The sequence below is a fragment of the Crocodylus siamensis genome, chromosome 4, assembly GCF_052110815.1.
Source record: "Crocodylus siamensis isolate JL-2025a chromosome 4, ASM5211081v1, whole genome shotgun sequence".
Lineage (NCBI taxonomy): Eukaryota > Metazoa > Chordata > Crocodylia > Crocodylidae > Crocodylus > Crocodylus siamensis.
In genome coordinates this window covers 185,732,861-185,752,924 of record NC_143398.1, presented here as the reverse complement: position 1 = coordinate 185,752,924, position 20,064 = coordinate 185,732,861, and the positions used below count along the sequence as shown (strand labels likewise).

General features: G+C 43.5%; 2 protein-coding genes across 9 annotated transcripts in view; one reads left to right on the top strand and one right to left on the bottom strand.

Annotated features, from left to right (window-relative positions):
- ANKRD44 (ankyrin repeat domain 44) overlaps positions 1–6,222 on the bottom strand; it is a 230,805-nt gene extending 224,583 nt beyond the window's left edge. For 3 of the 8 annotated variants that reach the window (XM_090045187.1, XM_090045192.1, XM_090045190.1), the window contains exon 1: positions 5,880–6,218. In XM_090045187.1, coding sequence (XP_089901313.1) covers positions 5,880–5,906 — 27 coding nt within the window. In that variant the 5' untranslated portion in view covers positions 5,907–6,218. Of the gene's footprint in view, positions 1–5,879 lie in introns of all 8 variants that reach the window. The other 5 variants (XM_090045193.1, XM_090045191.1, XM_090045189.1 and 2 more) reach the window with 3 other exon arrangements.
- A 189-nt stretch (positions 6,223–6,411) lies between these two features.
- Positions 6,412–20,064, top strand: part of LOC149867325 (uncharacterized) — a 38,902-nt gene continuing 25,249 nt past the window's right edge. Inside the window, exons 1-4 of the mRNA XM_090045195.1 lie at positions 6,412–6,536; positions 8,655–8,729; positions 15,101–15,171; positions 17,643–17,732. Of these exons, the coding sequence (XP_089901321.1) occupies positions 8,660–8,729; positions 15,101–15,171; positions 17,643–17,732 (231 nt within the window). The 5' untranslated portion in view covers positions 6,412–6,536; positions 8,655–8,659. The remainder of the gene's footprint in view (positions 6,537–8,654; positions 8,730–15,100; positions 15,172–17,642; positions 17,733–20,064) is intronic.

Here is a 20,064-nt window from a genome sequence, read left to right as displayed (position 1 = left end):
AGGATTTTGGACTGCACCATTTTTAAGTTATTACTCACATACATGTCTATCACAATATGAGATGACAAACTGTCAACAAAACTAGTCACAAACAAGCACCTTCTTTTCCCCCCCATCAACATCTCACTGCCTTGTATATATTTCAGAGTTTCATAGTAGCTAGGGTCAGGAGGGACCCAAACAGATCATCTAGCCTGACCCCCTGCTACAGGCAGAAATTAATGCTGGGTTCACAAGACAAATGCTAGCTCTTTTTCCTACTCTCATTTGAATTGAATGGTACAATATATTAGACAGTGGCTGCCAGTATACACTAGAATTCTGATCATTGTGCCAGGAACAGGAGAGAGAAATAAAAGCGTTTTTCAAATGCATGTTTCCTTTAAAAGACATAGACTAACACATTCCTGAATCTTATATGTATAATGTGTACCTACCTATAGGAAGGAATAGCTGTTGAAGTGTGATATAGTTCTTTTGTTTTATTGATTTATTTAACGATTAGACACCACATGTCGGCAAGTACACTGTTCCTATTCCACAGCCATCTTTGTCTATCACTATAACTTTAAAAACAAACAAACAAACCTGTTTTTCCAGCATATGTATGTTTTGCACAAAATAAACCTTTTTCTTAGCTAATTCTGCCTCCTATTAAGAAAGGGTATGTATAAAAGCTAGTGTTCTGCTACTCTAATTCCCATGGCATGCTTACTTAGTTACTGAATTTCTGCTCTCCAAACAAACTCAGATTTTTCAAATTGACTCCCATCCCTTCACATATAGTTGAACAGTAGCACCCACCCAACAGTGACTGCTTATAACGGTGTGAAGCGTTATCTGAGTGCATGCTGCTTCTGGGGAAGTTTAGCAGTTACAGCAAGCTTTGAAGTCCCCAATAAAGACATACAGAGCAATATAGGAAGTAGCTGTTCATCTTCCCACTTCAGATTATGTACAGTAAGTCCCCCCCCATTGCCATGAAGAAGAGCTAGAACTGTTTTTTTAACTATGTTTTGTTGTAGCACAGAGGAACACAGAAATGCGATTCAGGATATGATAACAAGCAAAACATTTGGTAGTCTCTATAGAACAGTGTGGGGCACAAATACAAGCTGTTCCTCTAATTTGTCATATCATATCAAGAAAATGAAAGGGCACTTCTAGTACACTGGGACATCTGTAGATTTTCTTTACAGTGGAGGGAGGTGTGAGGGAAATCAAACACTACAAAAGGTGCTGCATCACTTAAAGAGACACTTTCAACCTGAACCCTAGTTTGTCTATAGAAGGGGGAAAGAAGTGTCAAGTACTAAATACAACTCCAGAATCTCCATGTCAATTTCTGCAATTTTCCCTATCAGTTTTTCACATTAAAAAATGGGAAAAAAGTGTTTATCTCCCTCTACTGATGTGTGAAAGACCCACAAAGTGCATGGTAAAGTGACTATAATTTTTAAAAAGTTAAATTGACCGTTCACAAACCAGTGTCAAAAGACAAGGGAATCAGGATTCATAGCACAGATGATATCTTTTATTAAACCAACCAGATTTTTGCCCAAAAAATTATTTAATTGCAAGTTTTCAGGTACAAACACCCTCAATCAGGCCAATCTTGACCTTTAGTAGACCAATAACAGATCTTTATTAGACCAATCTTGTTGCAACGTAAAATATTTCTGTTGTGTTGCCCACAAAGGGCCTGACCCAGTGAAGTGCTAGCAAGACTCCTACTGACCCCAAGGTGCAATGGATCAACGTAAAAGCTTCTTTCTGTTTCCACTGAAATCAACAGCAAAACTCACACTGAACTCAGTGCAAGGTACAGGAGAAGAGGACAAGATTTCTGGAGCTCTTTAAAAGAGCTAGATGCATACCAACATTATGCAACATTTCAAATAAATAGTTTAAAGGATGTTAAGAATATTATTTGTAAACCTAAGAAGGGAGTGGTGCATTCAGCACATAAACACAGAAAGCTGTAACCAACAATTAGATACAGAAGAGTTTGCATCAACCTCTGAAGGACATCCACAGACAGGATGTTTTTGAAGCACTTAACACACACTGGTTTATAGAAGCAGGAGTTTCTGGATTGACCCTTATGTTCATAAATAACATGGTAAACTGACTCTTGCTTATATGGCAGTACAGTAAGCTGACCTGAGCAGGTGAAAACATGAGATCCCAAATCAAACATACTAATATGCTTAATGTATTTTCTAGCTTTAACAGAAAAAAGAATGTTACCAACTGCAGATACTTTCTGTGCTTTTACAAGCATTAGCAGCCCTCTACAGGGGAGGCCTAAACTGGTGAGGAAGTTGGCAAGTGCTGAAATGAGATGGAGGAACTGGAGAGATTTAGTTTCCTACAAAGTAATTTTCCACAAGCTGTGTAAACTTTCTTCAGTTAAAAGAAATATTCTTAGAGGTCCAACACCCTCGGTGGTAGAGCACTGGCAGTAGCAATCAACAGTATTTTCACCATCCAGAATCATCAAGACCAATTCAGATTTACAATCTGTTCTCTGTTACTTTCATGAAAAAAGAGGCTTCCATTGAATAAAAAATCATTAAAGGCAAAAAACTTATTTTAATGACCACACAGAAAACCGATTAAGTGTGACTGGGAGTAATCAATAACAAAATATCTCTATGCCTCCATGAGCACTGTCCCATAGGCTACTTGGAGGATGCCTGTGTTCTTTGCTGTGCAGAGATGTGAAAGACTGAGGTGTTTGATGCATGGAAGACATGTTGCATCTTCAGGAAGATGCAAAACACTCTAACAATCATCTAACACTTAATGATTCCTAGTCAAAGACCTGCTTCCTAAGATAACCAGTCCATTATTACATTCAGATGGTTTTGGCCCCAAGGAGAAACAGCATTCCAGAAGGGGAAGATGTCAACCCAGATTACAGGAGGGAGTAAAAAAAATTAAGCAGATGCCATTACGTATATGACTGTACACCCTCAGCCTCAATCCCCTTTTCATTCTTCCTTAATAGCCACATACATATATAGCCAGGTTTGTGCTGGAAGAAGAGATCCTGCATCTGAATGTCAAAGATCACCAAGTTGTTACCATTAAGTTTTTGTTCACCCTGAATTCCATTTTACACATATGCACTTATCAACTGCAGCCACATCCTCTCCAAATATAAAACACTAAATAAAATGGCCAGACCTAAAAAATAATGGGGGTAAGAAAAAGAAATGAAGAGTAAAACCCATGGAACAGAAAAATATCAAAAAAAATTGTCACTAAGCATCATCTGCTGTAAAAGTACCCTTTGGAACAACCCCCCACCCCCAGACAACAGTTTAAATGGTCCAATGAAGGTGACTCCTCAGGGGAAGACAATGTTAGGGGAAAACAATCTCTCAGATAAATGGGGCTAATCACAAGGTTGATTACCACATCAGAGGCCCTAAAATTATTTTGTATATAGTGCAGTAACCAGAGCACCAGGACAGTGTGTTCCAACCCATGCTGCTAAGCAGAAAAACCACTACATTTTGCGCCCATCATAGCAGTTAATAGACATACTCCCTGTTATGAGTTGTAATAATTCAGGCTCATAGTGGCCGTTTCTGCATCTGAGCAGATGGAAAATAATTTTCTGGACAGTCACAGATGGCAGTTGGTATATTTTGCTCTCCTATTTGGGTACCAAAGAGCAACAAGAAGTCTCAAAGTTAGTGCACCAGCTAAATCTGAGGATACAGACCCTAAGCAGCGTAGGTTGTTTTAAGGATCTTTATTCTTCAAAAGTGCATCACACTCTCCTCCCTGTAATACCTCAGCTTTGTCCAAGTTCAGTGTTAGCCAGATGTCCTTCTCCCAAGGTGTTTCAGCTATGCATAAAGAAAGCTGGCAAACAGCACTTTAAGGAAGTTTTAGAGCTTGGTGTCATCTGTGTATTGCTGCCACAGTATGCTGTCTTATAAGGCTTCTCAACGGCCTTGTTAGAAGCTGATAAGTGTGAGGAAAGTGGTTTGATAGGACTACCTAAGGCAGAGGTTGGAAGTGGAGAAAGAGTTGCTCATAACAATCTTCTGGGTTCAGTTTTAGCGAAAGGACCTCAGCCATTTCTGAACACTTCTAATCACCCCTGCGATCACCCAGGAGACCAGATCAGACAGTCAACAGTTTCAAATGCCACAGAGACGTCCAGCAGGAAGAGTATGGCAATACTGGTACAACTCTTATCTAGGAACAGGAGACAGGTATTCAAAAAAGGAAAAGTGCTGTCCCTGAACCATGTTCTGGACTGAAGACTGACAGGGTGTGACCCAGGACATTGCAGCCATCTTTTGAGCGTGTCCCCAAGAGAATGCAAGGTATAACGCCACACAGCCAGTTCTGAGCAATCTCACCGAGCAACTTTGGAGAATGTTAGTCATTTCTCTTCTTTCTGCTTTTGCTCCCACCTGGTTTTAAAACTATACCCCACATTATTCGTTGTTGCAATACCAATCTTTAATAAGAGGCAAAAGATGCAGAAGAAATGAAGAGAAACTAACTCCATAGAGGTGGAAACCACAGTTTTCCCCTTTACTATTAAGTAGGAGCCTTAGGCAGAGGTTCCATAAAGGGTTTATAACTTTTAGGGCTGTAATTCCAAGGACTTCATGAAATGTAGTTTCAGGTTTACAGTAAAGCACTGAACTGCGACACTTCAGTTATTACCTGTACAGCAGATACTTTTTACATTATGCTGCACCCGAGACTTTGAATTCCAGATTCTATCTGTATCTTCTGACTGATGAGACTCATTCCATGCACTACAGGGCAGAATGAAGTCCCATGGCCCCAAACATTTTCTTCACTAGCTACAAGTACCACATCCAAAGACAAGAATGCATCAAGGGACATGCCAGGAGACAGAACTATAAACACTGCCTTCTGCTAAATTATGGAAACACACTGAAACCACTAGAAGTCAGGCAGTGCTCTTTCTGTTTATTTTCATTTTAAGAGCAGGCCTTTTTTTTTTGCCTTTCAAAATTCTGTCATTAGAAAGTAAATGTGAAGTAGAGTCATTTTTTGCAGAGGTGGCTTTAGAAACACAGATGTAAAATGACTGAGAACATGTGGTGGGGAGGGCGTTTTATTTGAATAAGGACCTTTCGCTGGTGATGGTTTAAAGAGGAACAATAAGGTTTGGGGCTTGAAGGACACGCACAATGCAGATTCTAGGCGGACCAAGTCAAACTAAAAATAGCAGATTAAAGGCAGCAAATGTGTGACAGTTGGTGCAGTATGTGGATAAACTGGGTGGTGCAAACCAGAATATCGCTTTACTAAATATTTTTTAAGAGGGTCGGAAAGGATTTAATGCTAATTACAGCTGTCCTACGGCTAAATTTAACATTTTAGTGAGTTGAATATTGTGGTGCCAATGTCAAGCAGGCCTGACCACAAAAAAAAAATCTCGGAACTCCCCCGAAAGCCCCAAAGCTGCAAACAGATCATGGGGGCCTTTCCCAAAGGCGCGACATCCCTCCCTGGATGCAGGAGGCCAGTATTGCTTCCTGACAGTTGTCAGTAGATTTCCCGGGGGACTTGCGAGGGGCGGACGCCAGTCGCGGCTGCCCGGGAGGGATGCTCGGACCCTGGCCCGGCCCGGGCTCCCAGCCCTGCTGAAAGTTTTCCCCGGCCGCTCCCCACAGCCCCTGCGCGCGGGTCGGGGGCGCCTCCGCCGACTGCCGCGGGCCACAGCCCCGCCCGACAGGCCCCCGCCTTCCCCCGGCCCGGCCCGGCTGCCCGGGGAGCACGGCGTGAACCGGCGTGGGGCGGCAAAGGCACCCACTGACACCCCCCGCCCGCTAGGAGCCCCGCGCCCTGCTCGCCCCGGCGCTGGCTCCTACCTGGTCGGCCAGCTTGAGCACTGCCATCGCCGCTCACGCGCCTGCAGCTGCCGGCGCGGAGGTGTCTGCCGGGCCCGGCGGGGCGGGGCGGCACGGCGATCGCGGCTCCGGGCCCGGGAAAGGCCCCTGCCGCGCCGCTGCGGGGCCGATCGCGGTACAGGAAGTGCTGCCTGCACGAGCCCGGCCGCCACTGACATCAGCCCCGGCCGGCGGCGCCAGGCAGGGACGCGGCTGCCTCCTGCCGCCCGCAGCCCCCAAGCAGCATCCCTCGGCCTCGCCTCCCCTGCGCGCGCCTGTAGCCGCGGCCCCCGCCTGCAGCCGCCGCCGCGGCTCTTTGTTCCCTCACCGCCTCCCCCGGCCCGCGGCCTGGGCCCCGCGGCGGGGCGGAGCGGGCGCGAGGAGCCCGCGCCGCTGGGGGGCACTCGCTCGGCGGGGCGGGCGGCGCCCCCACCCCGCGCAGGGGACTGCGCTCCTGGCCCTCGTGCGGGCTCAGCGGGACGCGCTGCGGTCGGGGGCAGCCCTGCACTGGCACTTCAAGGCGCCACGCGGCGGGACCAGAGCCTGCGAGGAGCGAGCAGAAGCCAGGAGCAGGCTCATGTGTCCTGCAGACAGCAGAAAAGGGAAGGTGGGGGCTGACCTGGAAATCGGCCAAGCCAGGTTAGAGGCAGGCTTGAGCAAGCTGAAGGCAGGGGTTGACAACCAGGGCCGGAGCGGGGAGAGGGTGCACGTGCCCCCATCCCCACCCTTGAGTCCTGCCCCACCCGAAGTTGACAACCAGCTGCCTGGCAGCGGAGCAGCGTTTCTTGTCAGAGCGCGCCGAGGCAGTCACTTCCTCCATGACTCACGGGGGAGCTCTCGAGCATCTATTGACAACATTGCACAGGAGCAGGACGCTGCCTGCCACAGCTCCTCTGCGGTACCCATGGCAAGGCAGGGTGCCAGGCCTGTTTGCCTGGCAGTAGTCTTACATAGAGTTAAAATGATGAATTGTACAGGACGGTTTGGAGAGGCATGATCCTGCCTCGGGCTTAGATGAGGTCTGGGGATGCCTCCCAGCCCTGCTTCTCTGTGCTTCTATAATAATCTGCCTGATCCCCTCTAACCTTCATCCCACAGGTGCCAGCCACCCTCTCCTGTAAAACAGTCTTGCTTTTCCACCAGTCAAGCTTTCCTCTTGTTCTGCTGTCTCACCCTTGGTTAACCATTCCTGGTAACCGAGCTTCTATTATACAGCCCTGAAGATGGTTTTTAACTCATTCCAATTACGTTATACTAGTTTTTGTTTCAGTCTTAAACTGAACAGCCTTAGGCACCTAGCATATTAGTAAAGCTTCTAGTTTCTTTTAAACTGGAGAAAAACATGTGGTTTCTTATGGGATGATGCCCTCACCATCTGCGCCCCCTTTGTCAAAATCCAAAGTCTGCCCATAGACATAACTTGTTTCTACCCTTTCTGTCTGACCAGCAGAGTCTCAGGATATGCATTAAAGGTGCCTCTGGAGCTGCAACATGAAACCACTTCTTTCCCCTTCTGCATCATCCTGTTTCAGTCACCTCTGCTTTTCCCTCCCCTTTCTAAAACATGGACCCCCTAAGAACCTGATTCTCTGTTGCACCTTGTCTAGTCATTTGTCCCATTATGAGCTTGGATACAAGTAGGCTTGGCAGAAATTTATTTTTATTTTTTTTAATTGCCATGGCTAAAATTGAAGGTTATTTTTAAGCATTTATTTCTATTTTTATTTATTTACATTTTTAAGCAGGGTGGGGAGAGCTCCAGCTTTGCCATCCATGGCACTGCTCCTTTGGCAGTGGCTCAGGTAGCCATTGCACAAGCTGAGGCCTGTGCCAGAGGAACACGTTGTCTCCCCAGTTCCTCCCATGCAGCCAGCTGGGAGTCAGGACTTTCTCTGCTGTTGGGGCACAGTCCAGGCCTCTGCCCACACCCCACTTCATGTGGCTTCTGCAGCCAGGAGCCTTAGTCATAGTCAGTGTGTGCATACACATGCACCTGCTGCTCTGGATTTCCTAACTTCCATCCTAGATTTTTTTACCTCCTCTCACTCCTCTGTGAGAGACTAAATTGCTATTTATCAATAACAAGCCTAATCCTGCTATCTGTCTTGTATAAAACATTAATAATAATACTGCCTTAACTCCGGTGCTGATTTTTCAAACTAGATTAGAAATCATTGACTACATAGGAATGACCTCCTGAGAATCACAAGGATTAAGTTTCATTCAAAAATCCTGTATCAAGTCTAAAGGCTTTAGATAGGCCAAATATTTCAGGCCTCAAAAATAGTGTGTCACAGAGAACAAAAGACAGCAAGATGCCACTGATGCTCAAGGATCCTGCAATGTCAGGGAACAGATTAGGTACCCTGGTGATTCCAGTAGAGGAACCATGCCACCGCCCCCCACCCCAGGAAAATGTCAAAAAATCTCCATGATCCCTGCCAATCTGACCTATGAGAAAATTCCTTCCTAACCCTATATCTGGTAACCAACATAACCATGAGCACATAGGCAAAATCAACCAGCCAAACATCTAGAAAAAAGATTCCCTTTACTGGCCTACTCTGCTTAGCGTCACTATCTCCTGATGCAGTCAATATCTGATATTTCACAGGAAGATGGAAAAAACCCTCAGAAGCCAAATCATGCATAGAGGAAGGAACAGGAAGGGGGAGAGGAATTCCTTCCTGACCTCTGCAGCTGAATGCCTGAAGCACAAAATTGTATTATAATCAGTGTCTTAATACAAATCTGCAGGTGGTATGAGCAAACTGAGGACAACACAAGCAATCCCATTCACCCTGCAGACTGTAAAGGAAAGGAACAAACAAGGTATTCCGATTTGTCCTTCCCCAACCCTATCCTGTGCACACAAGCTAAAGAATTTCTCCCAAAAACTAAATTCTATAGTAAAGACTAAAAATACTGCCTTGAACACAATTAAAAGTTGGGAGATTTGTGGCCTTCGCTACAGCTGAGAGTAGTAGTTTCTCATTTGTTTTTGTTTTAAATAAAAGCAGTGCTTGAACAGAGGGCAGTTTCAGATTTCCAGTGAACTAATATGCTATGAAAAATATTTGTACTCTGTACTCTTAAAGGGACTTTGTTCAATCAACTCATAATTTTTGTAAAACACGTACAGTATAGCTGTTAGAAATTTGTGAATTCAGTGAGGCAGCTTTCCTAGAATATTTTAGGCCCTTAGGGTCTTTATCATACCAGAAGACCCAAAGTATTGTGCTTATCTCAGCAATTTTGTTCTGTGTCAAAACATATGCTAAGAAGGACAGCTGGCAAGACTGCAGTGTCTAACACAGAGCTGAATCCTTTCTGTGTCTTACTGATTCTATCCAGAAATACTGCTTTGAGAGCTGACTTTCAGAGTGTAGAAACACCCACTAACTACACAGAGGTCAAAAGCAAGCATGTCAAAGTAAACTTCTAGTTGAGAGCAAGCAGAAGAACTTAACAAACTTAGCATTTATTTTAAGTAAGGATCTGCCAGTATAAACTCCAGTTGTCCCCATGACATTTACTCCAGGTTGAAACTTGGTAGATAAATAAGGAGCTTGATTTTCAGAGCTGCTGAGCGCACATAGCTCCCAGTGAGCCAAATCCCCAGCTAGCATAAATCATTATGACTACACTGAAGGCAGTGGAACCTTACTGATTTATGCTAGCTGCATGAACCTCCGGTAAAGCTGTGCATGTTCAGCACCTTTGAGTTGTCTGCCTATCTGTGATTTTGTTGTTTTTACATTTTTTTTAAATAAGGTAATTAATTTTTTCCCCTTAAATTCCTTGTTCTTAGCAGCCAAACTAAAATACCAATCCTTTTCTGGCCAATGTTCAATCCTACACCCTGTAGCACAAATTCCCTGCTGCATAGGGACCTTCCAGGTTGCAAACTCTCAGACAACCACAGTGCAAATATTGAAAGTCCCTCCAGGCATATTAACAGGACAACATTTTTTTTTAAATCCTTAAATCAACATTTGCACAATTAATTTAAAAAGTCACTTGGACCCCTGTGAGTATTAGGTAAATAGTGTTAATCACAATTGCAATTAGTTATTATTAATATAGGCACATCTGGGTTAATTTTTCATGGTTGTATTAAGATAAATTACTATTCTGTTAATAGACACTTGGAACAAAATATACTGAGATTATGGCACCATCTACTCCTCTGCAGCAGTACAACTTTATGCAAAAAAAACCCCCAAGAAAATGTTGCCAGCAGTCTAAAAGTCAGGGGGTCCAGAGACACTAGTCAGTGAAAAGACTAGATATGAGGATGTGTCTTACAATGTTATGAATGTTGCCAGTTTGAGCTCAAGTGTATTTCTACCAGAATGGTGGGTTTTAGGTTGTAGCCGTGTTGATCTAAGGACATAAGCAGGCAAGACTCTTTGAGTAGATGTGACATCTTTTATTAGACCCTTTATTGTCTTTACCCTTATGGGCTTTACTACTTGGAAAACAGTTGTGAACAGCAGACTCCCTATGCCTGAAGAAGAGTGATTGTGCCTGACAGCTTGCTAAGAACTTTTTTCCAACTACTCAGTTGGTCTAATAAAAGATATCACATCTACTCAAAGAACCTTGCCTGCCTTTCTACCAGAATAAATGGTTTGAGAACATCCACTTCACACTGAAGACCAATGTCTTAGACTTTCCCAATACAAGGAGTTTGGCTGGTCAGGAAAAGGCAATTTAGACAATTTAAGGACGGGTAATTTAGAGGTTGGCAGATAATAACTGACCCTCTGAAGTAGACCTGCTGTCATTGCAGAGATGTAGCATGCTATTGCTGGCCTGCTCTGTTGAGAAATGAGTTATATGAGTTGCCATCTGTATTAACAATACCTTCTGAGTGATCATCAAGGTTAGTCCCAAGTCATTTAGGTTAGTCCCAAGTCATTTAGCTTAAAGGTAATAAGAGCATGGATGATTGTAACAGCATCTGTCTCTAAGACACCAGGGCTCAAGCTTGGCTTTTCACAGCTGGGAGGGTGGGGAAAAATACCTATTGGCACAGTTGCAATTTAAGGCCCTAGGAGCTCATAATGAGAAGCCTAGCAAGACAGATTTTGAGCCAGTTTTACAAATAAGCATATGGATGCCTTCAGATTACAGAATGCTTAGAGATTTCACTAGATCTTAATAAGATTCTTACTAGCTATCTTTCAAGTCGCTGACTTCTTTAAGGAATTGGGAAAGCAGGGAAATAACTATATCTGTTTTAGGAAGGCACACAAAGTATCACCAGCACATTAATGACACCTGTCACATGTACTACTTCACTGTGTCACCCATCATCCTTGCACAGGATCCTCATGGAAAGGTGGTAAGAATGAGCTCTGTAGGGTGATAAGAATGAGCTCTGTCCCATGGAACTGTATTCACAAAGGAAGTGAGGGGGAAAACAGTTAGCAAGATAATCTAGGACTACTCTAAAAGGTAATGCCCTCCACTTCTGTCCTCCTGAGGCTTCCAGCCTCTGATTTAATTTTATTGGCCATAGTGAAAAAACACTATCCCTGTGCCATGCCAAGGCCTGAATCCTGACTGGTTTGCCTAATGATGTGGTAGTTGCCACCTCAGTTGTGTTCTTCTGGAGAGGGAAGGTTAAAGGCTGAATAGTGTACAAGGACACTAGCATTCAAAGTTGTTTTTTTCTGAACAAAGGTCACTCTACCATACATTTAAAAGGTACTAACGGGTTGCTTTTCTTGTGTGAGGCATTAACAATATCTTCAAGGTAGGCATTCGCTGTTGGCTTTAACCAGACAGCATGGCTATAAATTCTGTTTGCAGCTGGAAGACTCAAATGCCCGCAGTGCACATCTGACCTTGGATTGGGAAGCTGGAAGCAACTCACAAAAGAAGGATGGTATACTTGCCCCTTCCTGCTCAGATGTCGCTCCATTCTGGCTCCTGAAAAGCATTCTGAACATACTTATCTGTGAAGTGAGAATGCCTTAGTCTACTTAACAGAAAATAGAATAAGGAAATCAATCTTCATGCTTTTGGACATAACATCTGAAAGACATTGGATTAGAAGGAATTTCCTTGCTGGGCTGGTTGTTGTATATCATACTGTAATCTATAGGATTTCTTTCTGTACCATCTAGCTTTGGACAAAGACAAGACTGGTTTAGAAAGACTACTGATCTGATCGAACATGTCAAGTCAATGTTTTAACCAGAAATAGTGTCCTCTAAAGCTGACTGGAGACCATTTGCTATTAATATAGGTACACGTACATGAATATGGGTTTTTTCACTCAGGCTCCAATTCAGCAAAGCACTTGGCACATAATCTTAAAATCAGTGCATCATTTAAGAATGCACATTCCTAAATTTGACTGACTTCAGTGAAATGTCAGCCCATGATGAAACATTGTTCTGAATAGGCAATCTTTCCTAAATAGGGTCTTGCACTCCATTTGGTCTTGCTGTGCAATTTTGACTAGGGGACTTACTTAGGTTTTAGGAGTCCCAGGATCAGTTCCTTGCTCCCACATAAACTTCTTGTGTGATCACGGGAAATCACTGAATCTGTCTGTGCTTCAGGTCCCCAACTACAAAGTGAAGACTTCGCTACCTTTCTGGGATGCTGTGGGGATAAAAAACATTAGTTTGTAAGGCGCTCGGACGCTGTAAGAGAGCCCTTATACATATCTAAAACAAATGGATACCACAGACTTTTGCTGTGGAAAGCATTCCAGTGTCACAAATTCAGCACTACTATTCAATTGCAGCATCAAGATGGCAAAGCAGATGAACAGATGAAGAAAAGAATGCTTTACATAAATAACTATATTAAGGTCTTTCTTGAATGTGGCAAGTAGAAAGAGAACATTTGTAAAAGAAAGGTGACCTGAAGTTACTGGACTTGTAGGAGTGTGAGGTCAGGTTCTGGCTGCAGGATTGTTATAATATACAGGATTACAGATTTTACTTCAAGTTAACTCTTGCATCCCCTCCAATACAGACTGTAGGAGAGCTACGTCAATCTATTGCTTCTGCAGTATACCAAGATGTGGTTGCTTTTACGAGATCCAGGAATCTGGAACTTCATCCCTCTCCTGTCCCTTTTCAAACTGCGTTCCTAAGTCATTGAAGAAAGAGAAGACAGTTCTTCACTCTGAAAAGCTGGGTCTGGTGCTGTATCATAACAGAGTAATTGTTCCCAGATTTGTGCATAGCTTCTGCCCTCTGTGTAAAAGGTGAAGTAAATATGTTGTTCTTACTTCAGCTTTTTTTTTGTTGCTACTGTTGAGGAGGGGCTTATGATAACAAACACCTATTTTACCTAACTTGCACAATACTCTCAGAATGCCAGAACACATTGTTGCTTAACCACTAGTAGCAGCACTACTGCTCTCTACAAGGATTTTTCTTGCTTGCCTTGTTATGGTGTTGAAGTAGTGAAAGGATCTTAAATAAGCTCAGGAGTTCTGTGAATTTGAAATAGGAGAGCAGACAGATCTGGATGAGATGAACAGAAGAGGATGGGCAAGCAGGCAGGCAAACAGAGTTGAGAGCTAATTATTCCAGGCACTGTCTTACCCTGTTAAACTGCTGGAGCACATTACAGGCATACCTCGGAGATATTGCGGGTTCGGTTCCAGACCACTGCAATAAAGCGAGTCACACGAATTTTTTGGTTTCCCAGTGCATATAAAAGTTATGTTTACGCTATACTGTAGTCTATTAAGTGTGCAATAGCATTATGTCTAAAAAACAATGTACATACCTTAATTAAAAAATACTTTATTGCTAAAAAATGCTAACCATCATCTGAGCCGAATGGCGCTGATGGAAATATGGCGCCGATAGACTTGCTCGACACAGGGTTGCCACAAACCTTAAATTTGTAAAAGCGCAATATCTGCGAAGCGCAATAAAGTGAAGCGCAATAAAACGAGGTATGCCTGTACATTGTTCTGGGTGCTAGGATTCACCCTCACAAGTTTTGACATGCTGCATATTACTGCCCTCTTGAAGTCATCTCCACTTCTTCGTTGCTGTAAAGTATTGTTTGTTTTATTTTTTTCAAGGGAAGCTCTCCCTACCAGGTCCTTCCTTTAAACGGATTTTGTTCTTAGATGGGCCCAGCTGTAACATCTAAAGGGGATGTCCCATCCCTTCAGTTCATCCTGGCCAGACTCTTCTCTGGCAAACTAAGACAAACCTTTGCTTCTTAATGGAACCCAGTGAAGAATGAAGACAAATTAAAAATGTATTTCAAGACAACCTCAGACAAACTTCCTCATCAGTTACACATCTGTAACTATATTGAAGTACAGCTGAAAAGGAGATTCGACTGACTGGAAAAAAAACCCTAGGATTTTGACCATTATCTTAGCAGTGTTTCAGCACTTAGTGTTTGTGTATATGTACCCACCATGACCATTGATCCCTGACCAGTCCAATTTATAATGAAAATTACTTCACAGATCTTTATTGGTTTTTTCCATTTAAAGAAACCAACTTTTTAAACATTTGTAATTACATCCTTTTTAACACAAAAAGTTGACGGTTCAAAGTGACAAAATGAAAACACCAAGGTTTCAACCATTCTTCACATATCTCTCCATTGTCAATGCACCTGATCTAAAATCCACTGGAATCAGAGGAAAACCACACTCTTGACTTCACAGACTTTGTATTAGGCTTCGTGTCAGACAGGGAAGAACTGAATGGTGGAAAATGGAGCGACAATATTTTTGCTGCTTTGTCATATAAGATGACTGATTTGGAAAAAAAAAGTCTTTTCTCCTCTATTTTCTGCTTTAAGTCTCCTCTGGGAACATCATAGGACACAGATTAGGAGATTTCTTAGATTTAAATATTATATTAAAGTAGTTGGAGACAGCTGAACCTGAGAGACCTTTCCTTCTAGCTAGTCATAAAATATTAGAGTTGAATAACTGTTAACAACAATGAAGGTCTGGAGATTTGGATATTCTGCATGGAATTTATTTTTCCCCCCTCAATTAATTATATTTTACTTGATATGTGTGATATCCTACTCCTATTAGCTCCTAAGTCACTTGTGGAATCTAACAATGGTAACATGGATAGAAAGGACCTGAATTCTTAAGTAAACAAAGTGGAAAAATTATTTTCAGGTTTTGGTTATCCATCATAAAGAAGCAGAAATTGACTCATTAATTCCTTTTTTTTTTGCAGATTGTTGTAAAGACTGCATCATTACGACTTGCGTCACTGTTAAAACAACATCCTACCACTTGGGCGCTCAGGTAATCCAGTAACCATAACATGTCTAATATTTCAGAAGCTTTTCAAGTGGCTTCCACAGGAAAAGATCCCTTTCACTTTAAAAAGTTTACATATCCTTTTATGATTGTATCTCAGGTCAGCATCTGGTGAAGTAAGCTCAGGCTCATGAAAGCTTATGCTATACATCTCTGATTTGGTTAGTTTATGCAGTGCAAATCTACCCTTTATCCCAAGTAATCATATCCATGGAACTCTTCACAGGCAGCCATCTCCATTAGAGAGATTGTAGAATCACAGAATAATTGGTATAACTGGCGGATAGATACTCTAAATGTGTGAACACCACTCTGGTCACACTCTCATGTTAGAGTTTAATTTCTAATCATGATGGAGCTTCTCAAAAATGGAATTTATGAGGCCAAAATGGTACATGGGAAGAAGCAAGGACATAAGCTCTTGCATATCAGTTAAGTTAGTTATGGAGAATCACTGGAAGTCTTGAATGAATCCAGATATGCTAGATAAAAGCAACTGGAAACACCCTGCTGCACTAGGTAAAGAAATCATTAAAATTATATCTTCAGATAACTAGTTACTATGAATTAAACCACGAGTCAATAAAATTATCAGTGAATAAACTAAACAATAGCTACAAGTCTATCTGTTTTCAGGAAATGGGGGAAAATATAAATAGTACAAATTGTTGAGGTGGAAGTTGTTAACAGTTGCCATTAAGCAGGCCTTTGATCTATAACTAGTCAGGAGCCTTGATATCCAAATCACTTCTTTTTGAGACTAAATGAAAGGAGCAATTAATTATATGTCCCCTTTTTGGACTGACGGAAACAAGGCAATGCCCATAACAAACTAAGCCAAGTGGACTGAAGGGTTTTCCTGGAGTGAATTGTAAATGCAGAGACTAGTGGGGTTGACTGGATGCATATGTGCTGGTACGCGGAGAGACGGACAGAAAGATGGAGAGAACAGCAGGAAGTCACAAAACAGTCATGATCATGGCCCTGAGAAGGATCAGGGAGATGAAGCTGTATGGGGCACAGAACTGACTGGAGGGACAAACATAGAAATTATAAACAAGAAAAATCACCTCTTTTTTCTTTCCACTGCATTCAGGAGAAGAGGTTTTGATGTACAGTCTGCATAATTTTCATATAATTTTTTCCTCTTCATACAAAACAATCCTGCCAGGTCCCAAATATTGGCTCAGTGGATCATGAAAGATCACAGTATTTTAGTTCTAAGAGTAAAGGTACAATCTGATCATCATTCCTTAGTTGCTGTACTGTAGTGCTACTTGCTGTCCAGGCAGAAAGAAGAAAACTCTCTGCCCCAGGGATCTTGCACATCAAAACCTTTGGTGCCTGAGGGAAGGACATTCATCACAGCAATGCCTTGTTATATTTTAACTGCTATGACACTTATTTATATAGTTTATACTAGTAATATAGAACTGCTTCAATTTTGTTTTCAGCACCTATTCCAGAAAATTATGCATTGATACTACTGGACCTGGTCAGAAGCAATGCAAACTGGTTGAACTGGTCGGAACCAGTTAAAACCAGTTAAAACCAATTAAAATCAGTTGGAATCAGTCAGAACCAGTTCAAACCAAGCAGAACCACTTCTAATTGCTTTGAACCTGTTCCCACCAGTTCCAACCAGTTTGAACTAGTTCTGACCGGTTTGAATTGGTTCCGACTGGTTTAGACCAGTTTGAATCAGATCTGGTTGGTTCCAACCACTTTGAGTTAAAAACGGTTCCAACCGATTTGAACCGATTCGGACCCATTTGAACTGGTTGTGATTCTGACTCATTCAAACCATTTCTTACCAGTTCCAATACGTCTGAACTGGTTCCACTGATTTGAACCACTTCTACCCAAGTGTATAAGGTAGCAAGAAGAAGTCTCGGGGTAACATTGAACCCCTACGAGGCAGGGCAGGGAAGTTGGTGACGGACGCGCAAGAGAAGGCAGAACTCTTCAACAAATTCTTTGCCTCCATGTTCCTGTCTGCTGACAATGGGGTGCTCTTGGGTGATAGCATAGAGAGGCCCAGGAAGGTTGCGAGTCCCCCGACTCTTAGTTCAGACCTAGTTAAGGATTACCTGGAGGGCTTAGATGTGTCCAAATTGGCGGGCCCGGATGACCTTCATCCACAGGTGCTGAGGGAATTGGCTGGTATGATTAAAGAGCCATTGGCACGGCTGTTCGAGGTCTCTTGGTGCTCGGGGCAAGTCCCTGAGAACTGGAAAATGGCCAGTGTGGTCCTTATTTTCAAGAAAGGGAGGAAGGAAGAGCCTGGCAACTACAAGCCAGTCAGCCTCACTTCTATCCTGGGGAAGGTCTTTGAAAAAATTATCAAGTGCCATATTTGTTAGAGCCCTCCAGGGGAAGTGATGTTGACGAGTAACCAGCATGGGTTCATGCATGGCCAATCCTGCCTAACTAACCTGGTCTCTTTCTATGACCAGGTAACAAAGAGCTTAGATGTGAAGGAGGAAGTCGATGTCATCTTCTTGGACTTCCAGAAGGCCTTCGACACAGTGTCCCACCGAATTCTGGTAGGCAAGCTGAGGGACTGCAGCATTGACAAATGCATGGTCATATGGGTGGCAAACTGGCTCCAGGGGCACATCCAGAGGGTGGTGGTGGACAGGTCGATGTTGACCTGGGAGGGCGTGGGCAGTGGAGTCCCCCAGGTCTTGGTCCTTGGGCCGGTGCTGTTCAACATCTTCATTAGCAACCTGGACGAAGGTGTGGAGAGCACCCTGTTCAAGTTCGCTGATGACACCAAGCTGTGGGGTAAAGTGAATACACCGACAGGCAGGGATCGCATCCAGGCAGACCTGGATAGGTTAGAGAAGTGGGCAGATCTGAACAGGATGCAGTTCAACAAGGACAAGTGCAGGGTGCTGCACCTGGGGAGAGGGAACCAGCATTATGGTTATAGGTTAGGGGCTGACCCTCTCATCAGCACAGAAGCAGAGAGGGACCTTGGAGTCAGGATTGACTCCAGGATGAATATGAGTCACCAATGTGACAAAGCAATAGGCAGAGCCAACCGCACCCTGTCATACATCAATGGGGCATCACTAACAGGTCCAGAGAGGTCTTGATCCCCCTCTATGTGGCGCTGGTCAGGCCGCAGCTGGAGTACTGTGTCCAGTTCTGGGCGCCGCACTTCAAGAGGAATGTGGAGAACCTGGAGAGGGTCCAGAGGAGGGCCACCCACATGATCAGGGGGCAGCAGGGCAGGCCCTATGAGGAGAGGCTGAGGGACCTGAATCTCTTCAGTCTTATCAGGGGCCACCAGCAGGGAGTTGGGGAAAGTCTGTTCACCAGGGCCCCCCTTGGAGTCACCAGAACAATGGCCACAGGCTGAGGGAGGACAGGTTTAGGTTAGATATTAGGAAGAACTACTTCACGGTAAGGGTGGCCAGAGCCTGGAATAGGCTTCCCAGAAAGGTGGTGCTCTCACCTTCCCTGGAGATCGTCAAGAGGAGACTGGATAGGCACCTGGCTGGGGTCTTATGACCCCTGCCACCTCCAGTGCTCCTTCCTGCTCATGGCAGGGGGTCGGACTAGATGATCTGTCTAGGTCCCTTCCCACTCAGTGATTCTATGATACCCAGTTCCGACTGCTTCTGCCCGGTTTGAACTGGTTCTGACCCATTTGAACCAGTTCCGGCCGGTTCCTACCCATTTGAACTGATTCCAGCCTGTTACGACCCCTTTGAACAGGTTCTGATTCCAACCAGTTCTGACCGGTTCCAACTGGTCTGAAGCAGAGTCACCTAGTCTGACACGACTATCAGTATTCTTAAAAATGACCAGCTTTGTTCCTTTTACACAGCTACTGTACAGTGGAAACACTAGATTTTCCAGTGCCTGCAAGAAATATATAGATTCATTTGAAAATAAAGTTAGCACCATTTCCCACAATCTAGTTCTGAGATACTAGTCATAGAAAGAGGGAGATGGCAACTTGCTTGACTGAACTCAAGTTCTTCTAAAAATTCAGTTTTATGATTCCAACTCACACATACACAGTCACACAAATTCTTGGTTCCTGTACTCGTCAGGGTACGTGAGGTATTAACTGAGGCACACAGGCATACGGAGCAATGGAATCGGAGTTCTTTAAGGCAGCTGGTGACAGGTTGGCATGTAGTTCTCTTTTTATTACCAAAAAAAAATTGACTAAAACCTAAACAAGCACATACTTTTTCTCAGCAAAATCATAGCTGGCCAAAAGCAAACGGTGTTTACTGCCAATCCCCTCTTTCTTTTCATTACTTCCCTAGGTCTTTTTGGGGAAATGCATGGAATTTGTCAAATTTGGCCTGAGAAAATATAATTCTCTTGCAAAGCTAAATTAGAACGCAGTACACCAGCCCCTCGGGTAATGAAAAGGGGAAATTTAATTGCAAACAAATATCTCGCATGAACTACCAATTATGTCTTGTCATAATAAGCTAAAACAGTAAGAAAGCCTTCAACAGGAATAAATACTCAAATAAATATGTACCTCTAATTGTAAAGTACTCTATAATGATTTATTTTAAAAGCTGTATACTTTTAAAGTATTCTCTAAAGCGGAGGTTAAGCAACCCTCAGCACAGGTGACAGAACATGGCACATGAGAGCATTTTGCTTGGCAGACGGCGGAGAAGGGGCCAGGGCTGTGCTGCCACAACAAGGATCAGGCCCCCTTGCAGCCTCCCACTGTCTGCCCCTGGCATGCCAGCATATTACAAGTCAAGACTCCAGGAGTTTGGGGCACTCTGCCCAAAAATGTTGCCAACCTCTGCTTTAAAATATTCTTTAACTTGCTTAAAAATAAGCAATGAGATCTGCAAAGGGACAGAGGAAAAAGTTTATTGCTGAGAGGGC